Source organism: Siphateles boraxobius, unplaced genomic scaffold (assembly GCF_051911475.1).
Source record: "Siphateles boraxobius isolate OS27281-9 unplaced genomic scaffold, OSU_SipBor_1 15, whole genome shotgun sequence".
NCBI classification, from domain to species: domain Eukaryota; kingdom Metazoa; phylum Chordata; class Actinopteri; order Cypriniformes; family Leuciscidae; genus Siphateles; species Siphateles boraxobius.
In genome coordinates this window covers 341,412-363,686 of record NW_027508755.1, presented here as the reverse complement: position 1 = coordinate 363,686, position 22,275 = coordinate 341,412, and the positions used below count along the sequence as shown (strand labels likewise).

The 22,275-nt window shown below is 39.2% G+C and overlaps 1 protein-coding gene across 1 annotated transcript in view; it reads right to left on the bottom strand.

Moving 5' to 3' along the window:
* Nucleotides 1-21,282, bottom strand: part of proza (protein Z, vitamin K-dependent plasma glycoprotein a) — a 36,922-nt gene extending 15,640 nt beyond the window's left edge. Inside the window, exons 1-8 of the mRNA XM_077230587.1 lie at nucleotides 21,076-21,282; nucleotides 20,755-20,845; nucleotides 12,325-12,494; nucleotides 11,141-11,165; nucleotides 10,855-10,968; nucleotides 5,130-5,258; nucleotides 4,115-4,230; nucleotides 335-449 (exon numbers count right to left, since the gene is read on the bottom strand). Of these exons, the coding sequence (XP_077086702.1) occupies nucleotides 335-449; nucleotides 4,115-4,230; nucleotides 5,130-5,258; nucleotides 10,855-10,968; nucleotides 11,141-11,165; nucleotides 12,325-12,494; nucleotides 20,755-20,830 (745 nt within the window). The 5' untranslated portion in view covers nucleotides 20,831-20,845; nucleotides 21,076-21,282. The remainder of the gene's footprint in view (nucleotides 1-334; nucleotides 450-4,114; nucleotides 4,231-5,129; nucleotides 5,259-10,854; nucleotides 10,969-11,140; nucleotides 11,166-12,324; nucleotides 12,495-20,754; nucleotides 20,846-21,075) is intronic.
* Between the last annotated feature and the right edge of the window lie 993 nt (nucleotides 21,283-22,275).

Genomic DNA, 22,275 nt, shown 5'->3' with positions numbered 1-22,275 from the left:
GAGATTTGGAACTTGTTTAGATTTATGGCTTTGATTTTCTTGTAGTTTTATAGTAAAACGTTTTTTTGAAAATATATATTTTCAAGAATTGCTTGATAACTTTTTATTTTTCTGTCTGTATCATCTCATTGAGTTTTTTTTTAGGGTTTACGCATGCGTTGTATGGATAATGTAGCGTTTTCCAAAGTTTCTCATCCACACTAAAACGTCAGAAAACGCCAGTGTGGAGGGAGAGTCCAATTCGTTTTTCAGAGAGTTTTGTTTTTAAATGAAAACGCCGTTTTCAAATGTATCCGGATTAAAGTAGCCTTAGTATGTTTGAATGGAAACTCACCCACGGCCACCTGGAAGTCGCTGTACTTCATCACACACTGGGCTGAGGTGAGGACCAGATTCTCCCTGAACACGACACCACTGCAGAAACCACTCGACCCCTGACGCAGCATCGCCTTCACAAACACACAACATCTTATGGATGACAACCGCATGTAAATCTGAGGATGAATGCAGTTAAGTATTGTTTTGTGTGCGTACAGAAAATGGATGAATAATATAGTGATAGACAGCCTTTTCTGTAAAGGACTCCCAACTCTGGAACATGTTACCAAATGAGTTTAAAGCAATATGTGAAATAAAGTCTTTTACATTGAACGTAAAGCGGTGGTTTAAAATAAACCTGAACTGCACGCATATTTAAATTGAATACATTTTTGTTTCAATTAGATATTCATGCCAGGGTTGGAGCTATCCTTAAAATAGATACAGGTCCAATGACGTAAAATAGGTAGGTATGTATTTGTAGAGTAGTAGAGGATGAAGAGTAGTAGAGGATGAAGAGTAGTGGAGGATGGAGAGTATTGGAGGATGAAGAGTACTGGAGGATGGAGAGTAGTGGAGGATGAAGATTAGTGGAGGATGGAGAGTAGTGGAGGATGAAGAGTAGTGGAGGATGGAGAGTAGTGGAGGAGTAGTGGAGGATGAAGAGTAGTGGAGGATGGAGAGTAATGGAGGAGTAGTGGAGGATGGAGAGTAGCGGAGGATGGAGAGTAGTGGAGGAGTAGTGGAGGATGGAAAGTAGTGGAGGATGGAGAGTAGTAGAGGATGAAGAGGAGGAGTAGTGGAGGATGGAGAGTAGTAGAGGATGAAGAGGAGGAGTACTGGAGGATGGAGAGTAGTGGAGGATGGAGAGTAGTGGAGGATGAAGAGTAGTGGAGGATGGAGAGTAGTAGAGGATGGAGAGTAGTGGAGGATGAAGAGCAGTAGAGGATGAAGAGGAGGAGTAGTGGAGGATGGAGAGTAGTAGAGGATGAAGAGGAGGAGTAGTGGAGGATGGAGAGTAGTGGAGGATGAAGAGTAGTGGAGGATGGAGAGTAGTAGAGGATGAAGAGGAGGAGTAGTGGAGGATGGAGAGTAGTAGAGGATGAAGAGGAGGACTAGTGGAGGATGGAGAGTAGTAGAGGATGAAGAGGAGGACTAGTGGAGGATGGAGAGTAGTAGAGGATGAAGAGGAGGAGTAGTGGAGGATGGAGAGTAGTGGAGGATGGAGAGTAGTGGAGGATGAAGAGTAGTGGAGGATGAAGAGTAGTGGAGAGTAGTGGAGGATGGAGAGTAGTGGAGGATGAAGAGGAGGAGTAGTGGAGGATGGAGAGTAGTAGAGGATGAAGAGTAGTGGAGGATGAAGAGTAGTGGAGAATGAAGAGTAGCGGAGGATGGAGAGTAGTAGAGGATGGAGAGTAGTGGAGGATGAATAGTAGTGGAGGATGAAGAGGAGGAGTAGTGGAGGATGGAGAGTAGTGGAGGATGGAGAGTAGTGGAGGATGAAGAGTAGTGGAGGATGGAGAGTAGTGGAGGATGAAGAGTAGTGGAGGATGAAGAGGAGGAGTAGTGGATGATGAAGAGGAGGAGTAGTGGAGGATGAAGAGGAGTAGTGGAGGATGGAGAGTAGTGATAGAATACTTAAAATAGATACAGGTCCAATGACGTAAAATAGGTAGGTATGTATTTGTAGAGTAGTAGAGGATGGAGAGTAGTAGAGGATGAAGAGGAGGAGTAGTGGAGGATGGAGAGTAGTGGAGGATGGAGAGTAGTGGAGGATGAAGAGTAGTGGAGGATGAAGAGTAGTGGAGAGTAGTGGAGGATGGAGAGTAGTGGAGGATGAAGAGGAGGAGTAGTGGAGGATGGAGAGTAGTAGAGGATGAAGAGTAGTGGAGGATGAAGAGTAGTGGAGGATGAAGAGTAGCGGAGGATGGAGAGTAGTAGAGGATGGAGAGTAGTGGAGGATGAATAGTAGTGGAGGATGAAGAGTAGTGGAGGATGAAGAGGAGGAGTAGTGGAGGATGGAGAGTAGTAGAGGATGAAGAGTAGTGGAGGATGAAGAGTAGTGGAGAATGAAGAGTAGCGGAGGATGGAGAGTAGTAGAGGATGGAGAGTAGTGGAGGATGAATAGTAGTGGAGGATGAAGAGGAGGAGTAGTGGAGGATGGAGAGTAGTGGAGGATGGAGAGTAGTGGAGGATGAAGAGTAGTGGAGGATGGAGAGTAGTGGAGGATGAAGAGTAGTGGAGGATGAAGAGGAGGAGTAGTGGATGATGAAGAGGAGGAGTAGTGGAGGATGAAGAGGAGTAGTGGAGGATGGAGAGTAGTGGAGGATGAAGAGTAGTGGAGGATGAAGAGTAGTGGAGGATGAAGAGTAGTGGAGGATGAAGAGGAGGAGTAGTGGAGGATGGAGAGTAGTGGAGGATGGAGAGTAGTGGAGGATGAAGAGTAGTGGAGGATGGAGAGTAGTGGAGGATGGAGAGTAGTGGAGGATGGAGAGTAGTGGAGGATGAAGAGTAGTGGAGGATGAAGAGGAGGAGTAGTGGAGGATGAAGAGTAGTGGAGGATGAAGAGTAGTGGAGGATGAAGAGGAGGAGTAGTGGAGGATGAAGAGGAGGAGTAGTTGAGGATGAAGAGGAGGAGTAGTGGAGGATGGAGAGTAGTGGAGGATGAAGAGTAGTGGAGGATGAAGAGGAGGAGTAGTGGAGGATGGAGAGTAGTGGAGGATGGAGAGTAGTGGAGGATGAAGAGGAGGAGTAGTGGAGGATGGAGAGTAGTGGAGGATGAAGAGTAGTAGAGGATGGAGAGTAGTAGAGGATGAAGAGGAGGAATAGTGGAGGATGAAGAGGAGGACTAGTGGAGGATGGAGAGTAGTAGAGGATGAATAGGAGGAATAGTGGAGGATGGAGAGTAGTGGAGGATGGAGAGTAGTGGAGGATGAAGAGTAGTGGAGGATGAAGAGGAGGACTAGTGGAGGATGGAGAGTAGTGGAGGATGGAGAGTAAGGGAGGATGGAGAGTAGTGGAGGATGGAGAGTAGTGGAGGATGGAGAGTAAGGGAGGATGGAGAGTAGTGGAGGATGGAGAGTAGTGGAGGATGAAGAGTAATAGAGGATGGAGAGTAGTAGAGGATGAAGAGGAGGAGTAGTGGAGGAAGAAGAGGAGGACTAGTGGAGGATGGAGAGTAGTAGAGGATGAAGAGGAGGACTAGTGGAGGATGGAGAGTAGTAGAGGATGAATAGGAGGAGTAGTGGAGGATGGAGAGTAGTGGAGGATGGAGAGTAGTAGAGGATGAATAGGAGGAGTAGTGGAGGATGGAGAGTAGTGGAGGATGAAGAGTAGTGGAGGATGGAGAGTAGTGGAGGATGAAGAGTAGTGGAGGATGAAGAGGAGGACTAGTGGAGGATGGAGAGTAGTGGAGGATGGAGAGTAGTGGAGGATGAAGAGTAATAGAGGATGGAGAGTAGTAGAGGATGAAGAGGAGGAGTAGTGGAGGATGAAGAGGAGGACTAGTGGAGGATGGAGAGTAGTAGAGGATGAAGAGGAGGAGTAGTGGAGGATGAAGAGGAGGACTAGTGGAGGATGGAGAGTAGTAGAGGATGAATAGGAGGACTAGTGGAGGATGGAGAGTAGTAGAGGATGAAGAGGAGGACTAGTGGAGGATGGAGAGTAGTAGAGGATGAATAGGAGGACTAGTGGAGGATGGAGAGTAGTAGAGGATGAAGAGGAGGACTAGTGGAGGATGGAGAGTAGTAGAGGATGAATAGGAGGACTAGTGGAGGATGGAGAGTAGTGTGTTCACCTGCCAGGGACACTCTTCCGGGGCACAGGCGAGTCCTTCATATTCTGACTGTATGTTGGCGGTCTGACGTCTGCCCCACTGACTCGAGCTACTCATCTTTCCACACGGGAATGACACTAAAGAAAGAAGTGAACATTTACTTAGAGACGATTTGGTAATGCTTGTCATTTTTTGGTACATGGCTTTTTTGGAGTAAATATGGAATGGAATTACTGAAATGACTTCCCAGTTGCCAGATGAAAAGGAATAAAAACATAATATATATTCACATATGTGAGACAGATAATCATGTATAAGATGCTGTGAGCGTTTCTGAACACTGGCTTTCTAGAGAAGAGTTGACCATTTCTCTCTTCCTACCTCCCAGATCACTAATAAACAAATCCCATTCTGTGTTCATGCCACTGTAAAGCTTACATCTTTACATCTGCAAACTCTTTATTTTCGATAGTCCACTTTAGACATTCAACTAACTAGAAGTACCTTTGCAGCTACATGTCAACTAACTGTCATTAGAGTATTATTAGGCTGTCTGCTTAATATCTGCTAACACTTTATTTTGATGCTCCCCAACAGACATTCTACTGACTATGAGTAACTTTGCAATTACAAGTCAACTTGTTCTCCTAACCCGAACCCTAACACTTAACCATAACCTAACATCATACTACAGTCTACTAATACTCTAATGAGAGTTAGCTGACATGTAGTTGCAAAGTTACTTATAGTTAGTAGAATGTCTAAAGTGGACCATCGAAAAAAGTGGAACAAGTTATTTCAGTGTTTTTAAAATAATATCAATGTGTAGGCATGTATTAAAAAAAAAAATACACAATGCTAATAAAACATGCTTTATTGAAACAATATAAAGTTGTTTACTTTAATAACATTCTCTGGCTATATATATATATATATATATATATATGCTATATGGTATTATGAGGAGTCAGATAGCATAACCTGTAGCCTGCTTGTGGTTGTGCGTAAATGTGATTGTGATTGTTAGGGAACTCACCAGCCGGCTCGCACTTCTCTTTCTGCTTGAGTTTCCAGCCGTAAGCACACGAGCACTCGTACGACTGATAGCCTGGCTTACAGAACTGACTGCAACCTTTGCTCTTATCTATCACACACACTGTCTGATCTGTAGATGTGACAACAATCAATGAGTGAGGATCGAGTCATAACAGCAAGAGAAAAACATCATTTAGCATCATGTAATAATAAATCAGAAATAAAGTATTAAAAACTATTTTCAAATGGCAAGTTTTTAAGGTAAAACTGTTGTATGCAGCACTTTGTTCAAGAGGTCATGAAATGCATTTTCAGATCTTTATATTATGTTTCTGGAAGTTATGTAAGGAACAAATGACGACAGGCCGTTGAATTATTAGAAAAATAATGCACACCTGAGGTGGTAATGCGGTCACGAGGCGAAGCAGATTATTTTTATTTGTTATATTATCTGGAATAATTACGAAAACCCGTGCAGGACGACTATCAATTTATTTATATATTCAGTTTAATTTTCTATTGATTATAGATAGAAGTAGGACCATATACTTTATTTATTTAAATTAAACTGCATGTGTCCATTGATTGTGAAGTTAGACATCGAAAATTGCAGATCAAGCGCATGGGGCTGCATGTTTTTCCTTATGAATTGTATCCTATTTTCCGTTATTACGGTTAACTATGCGGAGTGATATGGAGCTATAACGTGGTCAAACCTGCTGGAACTACTGCAACCGTGCGTTTCCCTGAAAATAATTGCACACCTTAGAACATCCTCAACCAATCAGAATCAAGTATTCATCAGCCCTATAGTATAACTATTATTATTATAACTGTTTGGCCGACCCTCTATGGACACACTGAAGCTCGGGTCGCCATTGGCTTGTGCAGTTTTTTAAAAATCGAATAAACAATTTCCAACTAAACAGCCTGTAATCAAACTACAAGCAATAGCACAAGATTTACGTGTTGAAATTGAATAAAGTAATCAAATGTAAAATAACTCGGACTGCCCCCTAACAGTCGACTAGAAGAGGTTTGGTTGAGTAAGATTTTATTAGTCGCAGAAAAAAAACTTGACAGGAAATGGTGAAACAAACATCCAAAACATTTGCCTATCATTCATCAACCTCAAATATGGCTTATGACTTGAAACATGTAAGTAGTAGCAACTATACAAGTCCGCTCGCTCTAATGCTAACCTAGATAAATGTGCGCTGTTCTTAGTGTTTGTGTGGAGATTGAGAAGCTCTTACTGCATGACATACAGGCCCCGGCGCACCACTGTGTTTAACTTAAAATACTCCCTAATTTCTGGTCATACAGATAAGAGTAATGCAAACTGTAAAGGGTCTACTTTTATTTCTGTAAACTCACAATAACAACAAAAAGTTTTGCTTTTGTAAAATCAGGATGTGCTTTCTGTGAACTTGAACGTCACAATAATGAACCGAAACTCAACGTATACTTGCCTCACAGACAAGAGAAATATATCTATAGAAAGCTTGAAATCTCTACTTTTAAATGAAACAATTCAAGTGTAAAATAAATATTCTCAGATTATGTAATCCATATGAAACATGCACTACTGCGGAGATGATGAGTCAGCATCATTGACTTAATCTCTGGAGCCGAAAACAGAAAACATTCCCAATACATTATTAAATTGTTCAAAGTGTCCTTCTGTTTTTTGCTGGTGCGCTGTGGCAAGCTTTATGCGTGTGCTTGAGCGCTGATTAGGCTGTGTATTATACAGTATATAGGCAATTAAAGACTCATTATTATGATTTATGTCTTAAATGAACGACTACCTATCAACTAGAAAAATCTTTAGTCGACGACAGCCTTAAAAACACCACTGCATAATGTTCACTTTATAAATGAAAAATAAAAAAAACATATTTAAGTTACGAAAGTTATTCAGTCAAGAGCAGTGAGTGGTTTCTTTTGCTGTTTGATTAACATTACAGGAATATTAGGCTGCTGTCACTTTAATACATACTGCACAAATCCAATATATTGATAATGTTACACATGCGTTGTCTTTCTCGACTGTTTACGTTCACTAATCTATGTTTACTAGGATACAAGATGGGAATTTTGTGTGAATTTGTCCAAGACGACGAGAAAGAGAACTCAATTCAGTATTCGTGTGCTTTCTTTCAGTAAAGCTCAGCAGGCAAGGAAATTGTGTCTTTTTTGTTTCTAGCTCAAATCACAGGCGAGTGAAATCATAAAATTTACTAGCCATCAGCTAATTAAAGAATTTTTTTAGTCGCCTAGAGTGAAATTTGTTTGCATATGCGAGTGATTTACCCGCATTGTAGAGAGTTGTTTGCACAAAAATTTGTTTTTCAAGAATTTGTTAAAATAACTAATAATTTTCACTTTGTAAGAATCCCACTATTACCTCTTTCAGAAACACAAGTCCATGCTCACGGCGGTGATTGACTAACTTCATCAGAGCGTATTCTTATGACCAATGGACAGGCAGGAGATGTTAAGAGCTCACTCCACAATTGGAGTGACAGCAACATCATGACAGCAGGACTGAAGCATTTTTCATGGAAGCTTGTTTCTGCCACGCAATAAAATTGTTTTAAAAGATAATTGTACCTTTTTATCTAAAAATTCTGACTTTATAACTCACAATTGCGAGTTTATATGATGCGATTCTGAGAAAAAAAGTCAGAATTATGAGATTTTATTTTTTATTCAGTAGTAGAAACAAGCTTCCATAGATTTCAAATCCTGGGGCCTGATATATAAACGTAACATTCAAAAAAAATGGGCATTGAAATATCCGTACACAACTTTTCATATTGTCCTAGTACCTTTCAACACAGTAGTACACAATACAATCCCCAGTGTTAAATCAACTGAGAGTACATATGTGTAACACTCTACAGAGGGTTAAAGTAACACTGACTACGTTTACATGCAGCCAATAACCCGTTCAAAACCGGGATATTAGCAATAACCCGGTTTTGAACGGCCATGTAAACACCGGCAAAAACCCGAATATGCTCATATCCCGGATTTTAAAAACCGGGATATTATACCTGGGGTACCCCTTTTCTAACCCGAATTTTTGGTCATGTAAACGCGCATCGGCATATCCCCATAGTGATGTGTGTTCTGCGCATGTTCTATTCGCAAGGAATCTTGGTCTTTTGAGTAGAGAAACTTCTCGGCGCATACAAAACCCCGCTTGCAGTATACCGGAAGTAAACATGGCGAGACGCAGCACAGCATACTTTTGGAGCGAGGTCAGTAACGTTACCAGCACCAAAGCGCAAACAAAGGCGATCGCTATCTGCCCCAAACTATTCATTATCCGCGTGCTGCTGTTGTTGTTGTCTTTGGATACAGGAAGAAGAATCGGAAATGACGCATATTGCGTCTCGAGGTTGTCCGTACGTCCAGACGCTAACCGCGCGTCGCGTTTACATCGGGATATTGCAATTCCATGTATACAGGAGTAACTCTCTCTGCTCACGCATGTAAACGGGTTATCCCTAATGTTTCAGAAACCCGAATAGTGACCTTAACCCGACCATAACCCGAAATTTGGCTGCATGTAAACGTAGTCACTGAAGCAGAGCTGAAGTTATATATGAGATAATTAATGGCGCTTTTCCACTGCATGGTACGGTACGGCTCGGCTCGGTACGGCTCACTTGTGGCGCTTTTCCACTGCATGGTATGGTACAGTACGGCTCGCTTTAAATGGTACCACCTCTGTTGAGGTTCCAAGCGTACTGTACCGATACTAAAATGTGACGTGGAAGCACTGTAGATCACTGATTGGTCAGACAGACAGAATCGTCACTACCAGCGTCATTGTATTTGCGAGACATCAAACCCGCAGGATTTAAATAGCCAGTAACAGCCACCGCTGTAGCAGCTGTTTTAAAACTACTTGCTTGACTTGCTTGAAGAAAAAAAAACTCCCAAAAAAGAAATGGTTGAATCGTGGTCAGTGGACGAGAAGTGCAGACGTTCCTCTTGTTGGTTGCAGAGGAGCGGATGATAACGATCAGTCATAATCCCACCCACTTTGAAGCGGTACTAACTGCAGTGGAAAAGCAACCGAGCTAAAGCGAAGCGAGCCATGCCGCGCCAAGTCGTACCACGCAGTGGAAAAGCGAAGCGAGCCGAACCGTGCCGCGCCGAGCCGAACCATACCGAGCCGTATCATGCAGAGGAAAAGCGCCATTAGTGATTCAGCATAGGAGAATGACATGGAAGAAAAGAGATAATGTATAATGAATAATGTTGTTATTTTTCTTTTTGGCGATGGAGGGACAGAAAGCTCTCAGATTTCATTAAAAATATCTTCATCTGTGTTCCGAAGAAGAACGAAGGTTTGGAACGACTTGAGGGAGAGTAATTAATTAAAGAATTTAAATTTTTGGGTGAACTATCCCTTTAAGTCAAGGGAAACTACAAGAAGCGGTATGAAGATTAAAATCTGAATGCTCTACTGTAATCATAAATGCTGGTCTCCATTCTGCTTCCACCAGTACAGGCTCAGCTCAGCCGCCAGTCTATTGGGCTCGACAGAAGCATTAGTATCCTCACTTATACCAGCTGGCACTAGCATTTATGTTCCCCCGCATTCTCTGTTCCTTGCGAAAGGGACAAGGCTGGAAAGGTTTTGTCAAAGAAGAGGAATCGTCTAAACTCCAACACACTTCAAAATATTCTGTCCCTCAATAAAAATCAATTGTAATCCTTCCGTCACTCAGCCAAAACTGCAGTGTTGCAGTTTGCTCCACTATATCCCCAGTCCCATAAGAACAACACTGCATTAAAACTAGTAACAGTTCACAGCACACAAACCAAACCAAAACAGAAACAATTTTTAACTTTTCCCACCCCAGACTGCTTTGTTTCAGTTTGCTTTATTACACTCCCTCCACCATAAGCATTGCACTCAACACAGTCTCACTTTTGTTGTTCATACTGTCACTATCCAAACAATTTATGAATAATTAATTAACTGTATGTATGACAGTAAGTCTCTGCACAAGTAAAGTCAGACAGAGAAAGTTACATATTTTATTTTATTCCCAGGCAATGGACAAATGTCTGGTCAGGATTAATTGATTTGTCTGCTATTTCTCTGCACAGGAGCTAGGTGTCACTAGTGAGCAATGCTGAATTAAGCTTCGGTTAATTAACGATCGATGTGAAGCAATAGGCTGCAAAGTCTCAGTGGTTCAGGAAGCCTCATTTTGGAAATCATATGCAGATAAGGATATGCATAGTAAAACTAGGTGTTGTAAGCACCGTATATGGTTATTTTGGGGAGGAGACAGGGTGATGATGCATGTATGTATGTATGCACAATCTCCGCTGATTAGGATTTCTAAAGGCAATTTTGTGCAGGTTCTGGCATATGTGGCGTACTTTAAGAATTAAATTGACGCAAAGTTTTATACACAGGCTCCAGATGCCTCAGAATGGTGGAAATCAAAATGCGTATGTGTATGTCCTTATGTGTAAGGACATTTTGATTTTCCATTTCATGACCCCTTTAATGTGTACTTTTAAAAAGAGCTCAACGTGCTCAAAAGCATCTCTTGAAAATATGCAGTGAACAAATATTTAGGTTAATGCAGAGATGCATTGCTTTTATTTTTTGTTTGTTAGATTTTTCTGGAAAGCAGTCATAAACATGAATGAAGTCTTTCTAAAACATCATGGGTTGAGTTACATACCTGTCTCGCAGTGGATTCCTGTAAAGCCTGATTTGCAAATGCAGTCATAACCGCCCACACTATCTGAACACATGGCTCCATTTTTGCACGGATGGTTCGCACACTGGTCACCATCTAGGGACATCGTGAGGGATAACACATATGATACACAGAAAACATATATATCCTTTAATGTATACAAACGGATATTGATTTTTGCATTTGGAAATACAACTGACACCAGACTTCCTCACATGACCATCATTCATCTTTACACAAGTTTGTTTCTGCAGCATTCACAACTTACCGATGTAGACAGACCAGAAGATATCCTTTAAAGAAACAAACACAATCCATTTAAGTCTGTATATAATTATAAGTAGAACTGTGAATATTATCATTAATATTAAATGTGTAGAATAGGGGTGTGCGATTTTCATTTAAAAACTATATCCCAATATTTTCTGGGATTTTGCCTATAACGATAATTAAACCGTGTTGTTCTGGTCCCTTTGTTTGGGCCTGTCATGAACAGCTGATTCGTTTCATATTCTTCTTTTTCTGTGTGGTGCTCAGAAATGTACTGATTTATTGGGTCACTGAATCACTGATCTGTTTAAAACACGGATTCAGTAATAAAGCACCACTCGGACAGGAACAACAGCTCTGCTGTGGTTGACAACAGTTTTTGTTTGACAAAATAAAGCAAAAGCAGAAAATATTGAAAATATTGGGTATATATAGACAGTAACTCAAAACGATCAATTATTGTTTATTGTATATCACAATCGTGCTGATACGGGTGTGATATCGCTTGACAATATATAGTCAAACCAAAAATTCTTCAGACAACAGATATAATTTTTACTAGTGTGTGCAGAATACTATAGTTCATTTATGTAAGTGAGGAGAGCAAAATAAAGTAAACTGTGATATATTATACCCCAAAATTCTTTATACAGTGACAACAAGCAAAATGTATACAAATTTTGGACCAAAAATGATTCAGACACTTTGAGCTGATCATATTTTGCTGAAGTGTTTTTTCTTTAATTGCTAATGCACCTTTTTACACCACAGACTGAACGACATGAAGCATTGCTTGGTAAGTGGTTGAGCTAAACTGGTATTATGTAATTGTGTAGTTAAATTGAACAGCTGACAGATATTCAACATAATTCATGCGTGAGAGTCTAACAGAAGGACGGACAAAACCAGTGAAATATCAACTGATTTAATAACTCTGAGTTCTTCTCATATTTTATTACCCTTTTCTAAACTAAAGCGAATAAACTGTGATAATGTCAGAAAGGTGTAATTTGATATTGGACGGGTGGGGAACGGGTCATCATTACGGCATTAGGCCAGATCTCACTGCTCTCTCTCAAGGTGCGTTTCTGTTTGTTTTTTCCAAAGCGCTCTACTATCAGTATTGCGATAGATGATACTGTGATCGATTGCCGGGTGATCGATTGCCAGACTCAGACTCACGGTGCGATAGTTATCCTGGAAGACTTCTCTGGCCTCCTCGTAATCGCAGACCTCCTCTAGACACTCCCTCTCGAGGCTGGCTGGGAGTTTGGTCTCTTCATCACCGCTGTTGCTCCTCTTCTGGCGGGAAATCACATTCAGCGCATCCCACTTCTCCAAGAACAGAGGAGCTGAAACAATACAGGACAGTTCAGAAAATTACATTTTGCAATTTGCAAACAAATATGAACATGGTTTCATACAGTATGAATGGTAGACGCTGGGAAATCGATAAAAAATTATATTTATAGTGGTCAACTGATATATATCATCAGGGCCATGTGGCCGATGTGTCTGAAGCAGGACTTTTATTTTGTCAGCATGCACACAGATTAGGATTACAGAATCAAGAAGTTGCAATGTTTTTTCATACATTTTTATATTATTTCTAATTCAGTAAAATAAATGTAAAATGATTACATTTATTAATTCCAGCAGATGTTATGCATCGGCTTTTAGCATCTTTTAATGATATAGCGTGATATACACTGGCCATCGGACACCCCGCTGTCTAAGATATTGGCTATCAAAAAAAATTAATGAATCAATCATTAGCGGTTGACTTCATGATATTTAAACTGAAATATTGAACCATGGTTTCTGGTTATGACCATTGAACACCTGCATTGGCTGAATCCCCGGCTACATTACATTAATATTTACATTGTCATAAACATTTACACATGATCTGGAAACCATCTAATGTTCATTGTTTATATTTTTTTATTTACACCTTTGAAAGTTAAGAAAAAAAGTTGTGGTGCTGTTAGACTACGGTCGTGAAGTATCGAGGGAACAGGTTATGCAGGATCACCCGAGAGAAAGACAATAAAACAGAAAACTCACTGCTGCGAAATTCTGTTGATGGATCTTAAAACAACTAAATATATATAATGAGCAAGTACATCATGAATCTTTCAAGAAGTGTTTTATCCTGAGTCACTACAGTACGCCTATAAGTGCTTATTGGGATTATTTTACCAGTTTGAGTATCAGTGCATAGCCATAAACTGAGAGAAGGAGCTCTGGCTATTAATGTTCTTCTGCAAGACCAGGGGCGATTCCAGGATTTTATAAATGGGGGGGGGGGGGGGGGGGCACAGGGGGGACCAAGATCCAGTCAGGGGGGGCCCATGGGAAATCAGAAAATTCGAATGGAAATAAATACGTGTTTAAAAAATATTAAGCACGATTTAAAAAAAAATCTTTGCAATGCTCAGTGACCTAATATAGATGGTATTAAATGTGGCACTGAACAAGAGCCTGAAAATCATTTTGTATTATACATGGATTGGACCACACAGTTTTGCTCTAATAAATAAAAAACATCACCTAGGCATTATTTAGTTATTTAACATGCTTTATTCTCAACACAAACACTGAATGTGTGTGTGTGTGTGTGTGTGTGTGTGTGTGTGTGTGTGTGTGTGTGTGTGTGTGTGTGTGTGTGTGTGTGTGCGTCTGTGTTGGCGAATGTTGTCTGCATGAAATCTGTCTCTGACATGGTTTCTTCGTAAAGAAACCTTGGATGTCCTGGTGTAAAAATAAACAAAAACCCATTCAGTATAAATTACACAGAGTTGCATGTAAATTCTCACATTTTAATGTTTACCACGGCTCTGCTTTTTTGGAAAAATATTATAGTGCCTTTAGTCTTTAAAACAAAAGATAAAAAATGATTTCCATTACACGAGAGTAGATGTTAAAACTTCATGCTGATTTGTACTCGGCTTTCGCCAAGATAATCACGAACTAAGACATAGCTTTACAGTAACCTATGCTTCTCCATCCATTTACGCTTCTTTCCATCTGGTGATGTGACTCTTCTGTCTGGTGTTAATATTGCGCGTCAGCACACACAACGGCTGCAACCACAGTGCGGTCCCCCCATAACAACCCCCCATTAAGTAATATGTGGGTCATTCCTGGTATGCGGTGACATTTTGGCTTCATAAATGTTGGGGAAAAAAGGGCATGATTTTCATGTTTTTAGCATTCTATCAAAATAGTGACATGTTTAACATTTAGGTTTGATGTTTGACATATAGGTCAAGCTCAGGGACTCTATAATAATAATTATTGGTAGATTGTTCAGACACTGTCCATAAAAATATTCCACCCTGTTAGGGACATATACGTTTATCACAACATGTTAATAATGTAAACGTTAAACAATAATGAGCTTTTCTTGGATAGTATATGTCCCTTATGCCATCTTAGATTTTTTCTTCTTCTTGAAACAAGCAAAAAAATTTTGATGAATCGAATATGTTTAACATTCAAAGAGCTATGGCTAACTTAGCTCAGAATTTTCCACCCTGTTAGATCTATAAACCTAACAGGGTGGAAAATTCTGAGCTAAGTTAGCCATAGCTCTTTGAGTGATCAACATTTTTAGCTAGCTAACCTTCTACAGATGAACAGAACTTTTATAACTATGTCAGATTTGTTTTTACATTTTTTTGATAGGACAAACATTCTCCATAACATACCCTAACAGGGTGGAACTTTAAGGTGGGAACAAGCAGGATAACATTTCAAAAACTAAAAGAAAAGTTAGGAGTGAGAGATGAAGCATACCTCAGTTTGTACAGTTGAATTCCAGCAGGTAAAAGAAAAGAAATTTCACTTCTTGAAAATGGTCTCAAGGAAATTGCAGTTGGATTTGGAAGGCAAAAAAGTACATACTAACAGGGTGGAAGATGACTTCAGGTACGCAATAATTGAAGACAATTTTAAGAAAAAGACCTATATTTCCACATGATTTATATGTATGATTAGAGGCAATTTAGCCTAGTCTATAACATAATTTAAAAATATTTTGAGGTTTTTGTCATTTCATGGTTTATATTTCTTGCAGAAGTTGATTACTGTGCACTGAGGACATGATATAATTGAATGCATACATCAATTAAAATTGTGTAAAATACAAAATAGTATTTTTAATGTCTATTATCTCTGATTAAATGGTAAAGAATACTTAAATCTACAATTTAAGCCATTTATTATAAATATGTGACTCATTTTAGAGAAAATATGAGTAAATAAATCATTGGGACAGGAAAGTCACCGCATACCAGGAATGACCCATGTATCTATTTTATATTTATGTAGACGCGCTGCCGCAGAATAACATTGACAAGTCATCTGCCGAAATTACGTTATCTAATCTAACGTTACTGGCTTGATCAGTCACACATGAAAGTAATCAGACCAACATATGGTGCGATATTTCAAAATATATACTGTAATTGAGTGTGTATATACCATAAACAGTGACGTGTCGAGGTGTTTCTCTCTCTCTCCTACTGTTTGAAAAACGCGGACCTGTGATTTCGCTTTGCGAATCGCAAATCAAGCAGTGATTGACAGCGCTCTGATCCAATGGCGTTGGGCATTGTCGGGTTGACAGTAAATCTAGCCCAATGATGTTGGGGGGGCACCAGGGGGGGCCAATCATATTTCAGGGGGGGCCAGTGCCACCCCGTGCCCCCCTTCTAGACACGCCCCTGTGCAAGACACATGCAGTTTGGTTTATTTACCGCTAGAGTGCCAAAAGTTACATAGAGAACCTTTAAAAGTTAAATATATTTATATTTAAATATTAAATATAAATGCTCTATTGGCCAACATTTTATGCTATTTCTCAAAATCAGGTGTATCACACACTTCAGCAATGACCGGCAGAACACAGAAAACATGGGCCATCGTACTGAAGCTGCTCCACAATGGGGATGCCGACAGAATAATAATAACTCCAGGGTTATGATCTTTGGATGAATTGACTTTGAAATTAACTATTCCTATATTTCTTTACTGACTGTTTGCTTGTCTTCAATAATTGCTTGTACTTTTTCTTAAATTAGTTAACCGATGATTCCTTTTTGCTGGTATTGAGAATTGTAAAATTTCACTGGTCTCTCAAATTTTGATTGTAAGTGCAAATAGTTTTTAGATGCTATTTAGTGCAAATCGTACCAGATACTCAGTGCAGATCAGTGTATTGTAGAGGTTGCACAGTCATGACCTATAGAGGGCGCAACAGGAGAAGAAATCTCTTTTACACTCGTTTCCATCAGTTAAAGTGACAAATCAATACTCCACAATCCGATCCACAAGATATGTTGGATTATTATAATATTTGATTATTATGATTATATTTGATTATCTGGGTGCTCAAAATTGGGAGAATGCACGTTTTACAGTTTATTTCTACGTACGTTATTCACCGTACTACTACGTACGCACGTATATACTAATGCGCTGCGACATTGTAACACACACACACACACACACACACACACACACACACACACACACACACACACACACACACACACACACACACACACACACACACACACACACACACACACACACACACACACTGGCTTATTTGTTCATTAATGACGTCATCAGCGAATAGGCGACGTCAACTCGACTTTCATCACCCAAATGTAGACTTGAAGTCATTCAGTCCCTAATGTAGTGTAGTATATTATAAAACGGTATGTAATAATAACAACATGTACTGTAATCAAATATACTGAATATTTAATAAAATCATAAATGGATGCTGCCTTATTGGGACATTACATGTCCCTGTTTCTAAAGCCCTCATACACCTACTCAAACACTGTTATTGTGTTTTTCTGATAATTATGGTTAATATGCTGTTAAATCAGTATTTTATGGAGGTTCAGCTATGGATATAGGGGATCAAACCTTAGTAAAGCTTTTGATGTGAAGCAATAACTTGTTTTAATGATTTATTGCTTGTTCAAGTAAATGCAACAATATATAAATTGGGAATGCTTAGTCAACTTGTCTTGTAAGTTGCCCATACTTAAATATTTAAGTTAATTCGATGGGAAGACCACATTAGGTGAACTTGATAAAACAAGTTTTACTCAATTGAAGAAAGAGTTTGCACTTATCAGGGTTACAGTGGTTTAGTAAGAGATGAGGATCACGCATTCACAGACCGACCGTTATCAGTTCTTGTCATTCAATGAAGTTTGAGCAAGAATTATCGTTTTTTTTCACTGATGTTAGAGTTTAACATAAAGACTGTGGCCTTTTCCCTGTAAACAAGCACTGCCGATGCACTCGTTAGCTCTATGAATGCAATAAGCATCTCAAAAACTGGCATAACCATCAACATGTCACCTAGAAGCATTAAAATATTAACAATTCACTTTTAGAGGGGCATTAATAACCCCAAAAGCTCAGGTGAGTCTTTCCACAGCATATTACAGATGTAACTTATTACTACAGTAATATTTGTGTAATGTTACTTTTGCCAAAAATGTTCCTACATTAACTGGAACATTATATATTTCGAAGTGCTTTCAGCCATTTTGACAGCAAATATTGTATTTTCCTGCATTCCAGTAAACAATGCTGATAGAGTTTAGAAGTGAAAGGGGAGATACAATTACATTTTAAAGCACTCGTGTGAAAACCAACCGGGAAAGAGACGTGAATGAGGGTTTGGGGGAAAACAAGATTCTTAGTGCATTTTAGTGATGGGATATCGTTCGTTAAAGTGGGACATCAGAACACGAAAGCACAGTTTCTGTGTCTTTTTCATATTGTTACAGCTGAAAGCAAAGCAAAGAAATAATCAGGAACAACAGAATAAAGAAAACTTTGGCCACATATTCTTTTCTTCAATGTTACATTAAAATACCAAAACGTACATTACTTTTCCAACAGATAAAAATAGAGCATGACGGAAAATTCACAGCTCATTCAATCACATGACGGATCAGTGATAGTGAGAGAGAGCGCGTGAATGAAGCCTTGTTTATACTCGACGCATCCGCACGAGCGCGACGGTGCGCGCGGCAAACATGACGTCATTGCACAAGACCCCATTTCGCCTGCCGGTGTGCACGGCACTTTTTGACATCACGTGCAGCACCGCATCGAAGATGCACGACTTCGAGCCGAATCTGGCCGAGCACATACGTCTTATCACACCGGCACCCGTTTGTGGGTCTAGTTTAAATTTACAAAATGAGCCAACAATAGCAGACATGCCCTTTTAATTATGGTCCATGTTTAATAAAAAAAATTCTCGAAACTAAATTAAAATGTTTAGTGAATTTAGAAAATATGTAGCTTATTGTTAATTTAGTTGTATATGTTCTCAGATTCATTTATTTTGTTCTAATGTAACAAGTAGTCTTATAAATTCAAGGTTTACTGCTTTAGACTACACGATTCTTTTGTAATTTGGTTTTGGTGAAGTGTATTAAAATAAACATTCACCTGTGTACCTTACTTCTTCTCACTGCTGATTCATGGTGGTTTAGAGGGCAATTACTCCGAGTCACCTCCTGTCATTTCAAAGAATATTACTACGGCGGGCACGTCAAGTAAACGCCTCGTCTGTTTGGGAAGGTGCGCGCAGGCAGCGGAGGCTCACGCTGCAGAGCCAGGCGAAAGTATAAACTAGGCTTGAGGGAGAGAGAGCGCGAGAGGTACGGGTGAGTGAGAGAGAGAGAGGGACGAGCGAGAGGTAGTGCTGTGCGAATGCGCTACGGCACTCTGCAATCAAATACGATTTTAAATAGGCTTAGTAAAAAAAATAAAAAATCAATGTGTGGCGGTCAGCGTTGATATTGTGGCGGGCCACCACAAATAAATTAACGTATGAGAAACCCTGGGGTGATAAAATGCCCTTTTCACAAGATGTAAAATAAACCTCTTATGTCCCCAGAGTGTGTGTGGGGTATTTTGTGCTAAAACTTCACACACACAGATATTTTTATATAGCATGTTAAAGTTGTCACTTTTTGAGGGTTAGCTAAAACGCACCGTTTTGTGCCTGGCCCTTTAAATGCAAATGAGCTGCCTCAGAGGGCGGGGTTTCAAGAGGTCTTGTGTGTTAGCCGCTGCAATTACCTCACACAGACACGCTAAAATGACAGAAACTGTTCTGCCTTTAATGTTAAAACAGAGTCAGACAAATATGGAGAGACTCAAGAAGAAGTGACAACATGTAGAATGCAACAGGACGTCTCTGAATGGTTAGTTGAAGAATTTATGTTGCTGATGTGGAGTTAACTATCTTCAATTAGCATATTCGCTCATGATAATCTATAAATCGCTCGTATAGGAACTGTTGTGAGATGCACACAGAGTGACTTTCTATTGCATGTGAAAAGAAGGATGCTAAAGTTTGAGCTGACTCACAAATGTACTCTTATACAACAACTTTCCACTTCTCAACATGGACTGCAACCCCGGAGGCGGGGATTATGTTCAGTTTAGGGTTGCTGATGACACTAACCCGGGAGAAATGTTGTGTAGTCCCTACCAGCCGTTTGTTGTAGTCCTTTTCTTTAAAAGCAAATATCTCCCTTTGCTTTGAACTTTGAGCGCTGTAACTTTGCAGATGTTTTTTTATGCTCAAACAGTAACATTTCACACTAGCTAAAGTTAGAAAAGTGAAATCGTGTTTTACCACCCCTTTAAAAAGTGAGGAAAACAACTATTCATCCTTATAAAGAGAAAACTATACATAGATACAAAGTTACAACAGTTTTTAGAAACACACACATAGTGTGAGCAATGTTCTTATTAAGTGTTTACATAATGCTGTTCGTCACAGAAACGATACTGACAATGTTGAAAATAATTTATCATAATCATGACAAATATTAGAGAAAAATAAGGCAATATTATGTGTGCCAGCATTAAAACAAATATGTCCTTCCATCACGGTTGAACTCGCACTAACATTAACAAGCTTGATAGCGCGACAAACCCGCCCACTAGATCCAGCGAGGGGGAGCTGGAGCTCTAGCTCCTCCCATTTGGCTCTGCATCAATAACCATCCAACGTTTTATAAAAACCAAATGACGCAGTAGTGATTTAAGATTCAAATCTCTATCACAAACACTGCCAAATTAGCAGACAGTCTCAATTTTGGCAGAGTTGTATAACTAAATATATAAGGCACTCATTTTGTTCAAATGTATCAATACAATATATCAAACAACAACAAACACAATGTGCAGCAACAGTACAGTAAGTTAGCGACATTTAGCGGGTTAAACACGGCGTTGGCAACCGAGCAGCGAGATGATCACGTGCCCCCTGCTACTTTTCTCATCGCTTTTCATGATGAGCCAATCGCCTTTCACGACGAGGCGTTTGATTTAAACATTTTATATGGGCTCTAGGAAAGATTTACACTGGTATGTTCACTGGTAAAGCAAGGATCCAGTCTTTGCCTAACGATTTATACGCTGAAGTGAACAAAATGTCTGAGAAAAAGACAACAGGAATGCGGCCCATGGAGACACGAAGATCAATGTTTTAACGTTAAGTGTTTTACAGATTCCAAAAGCTTTAAATGTAGTAAAATTTTACTTTACCTGTTCTTTTATGCAACCCTGCCGTCACGAAGCCAAATAAAACTGCGAATGAAATAAATCTTCCGAGATGAGCCATGATGCTGGTGGACGCCTGTGGGAAAGCAGGATAAATGAATAAACAGCGCTAATTCAGCAGTGGCCGTTTGTTTGTTTACTAACGGGACAGAACCGTTATTCCAAACACTGTAGGCTAACTTTACTAAACGCTCAATTTACAATTGGGATAAACATAACATTAATAAACAGGGGTTAGCTTTAACCTCAAAATGCGATGTAGTTTCTCTTTCATTTAGCTTTTATTTATAATAGATAATTCCTCACCCGCTCGGCTGGTGACGCAGATATAAACGTAAATATCAGAGGACACAGTTACTGTCCTCGTGACCTCTGCTGTCCTGTCCACTGAGTTTAAACAGACCTACGTCAGAACATCTACTGTTGTTTGACACAAAAGCGAGACCACTGCGTTTGTGTGTATAACCAGAGAATGTGGTATAACCCATAGACTGTAAAAAGGTTTAACCACACGAGGGTGCAAATGCACTATGGTCGTTTTTCGTCACAGTTGCTTGAATATATTAATTGTTCATTTTCATCTATAATTTGGTGCTTTCATCGGTTCTCACCGTCAGCGCAATTTTAAGTGTGAGATTTACAGACCGACATTAAAACCATTATGACCAAAATGGAAAGACAAGACAAAGAACAGAATTGTAACAAATATAATATAATATAATATAATAATAGGAATATAAAACGTAAATTAATTAATTAAAATGAAAGATATCAAGTAATATTTAATGTCCCTTCTCAGTACTGTAAAAGAAGTATACCAAATTGTACTTTATGTAAATGTAAAAATAAATGGTAACACTTTACAATAAAGTTCATTAGTTAACATTAGTTAAGGTATTTAACAACATGAATTAACCATGAGCAATTTTGTTACAGTTTTTTATTAATCTTTGGTAATGTTAGTTAATAAAAATACAGCTGTTCATTGTTTGTTTATGTTAGTTCACAGTGCATTAACTAATGTTTACAAATACAACCTTTGATTTTAAGAACGTATTAGTAAATGTTGAAATTAATATGACTAAGATTAATAAATGCTGAAGATGTTTTGTTCATCCTTAGTTCATGTTTAAGGTAGTTAACTAATGTTAACTAATTAAGCTTATTGTAAAGCGTTACCAAATAAAATAACACATTTATATATTAGTCTAATCAAAAATACCCTGTGATTGTACTTAGGCTATTTCATGCTTTCTTTAATGCACACAGAGAAACTTTGATCACTACAAATTATGGTTATTTGCAACTACAACTTGTTTTGAGGACAAGATGCACTTATGAAACACCACATACTAACTGATATTATTGATATTATCAAACCCTCAGTTCAGGGATTTATTAGTCCATTTCTCTTTGTTAAATGTCTGTGAGATTTGTCCAGTTAATGTCTTAGTTGTTTAATCTTTTTAAGTTCATACTAATATTTACATGTTAAAAAATTAGCTG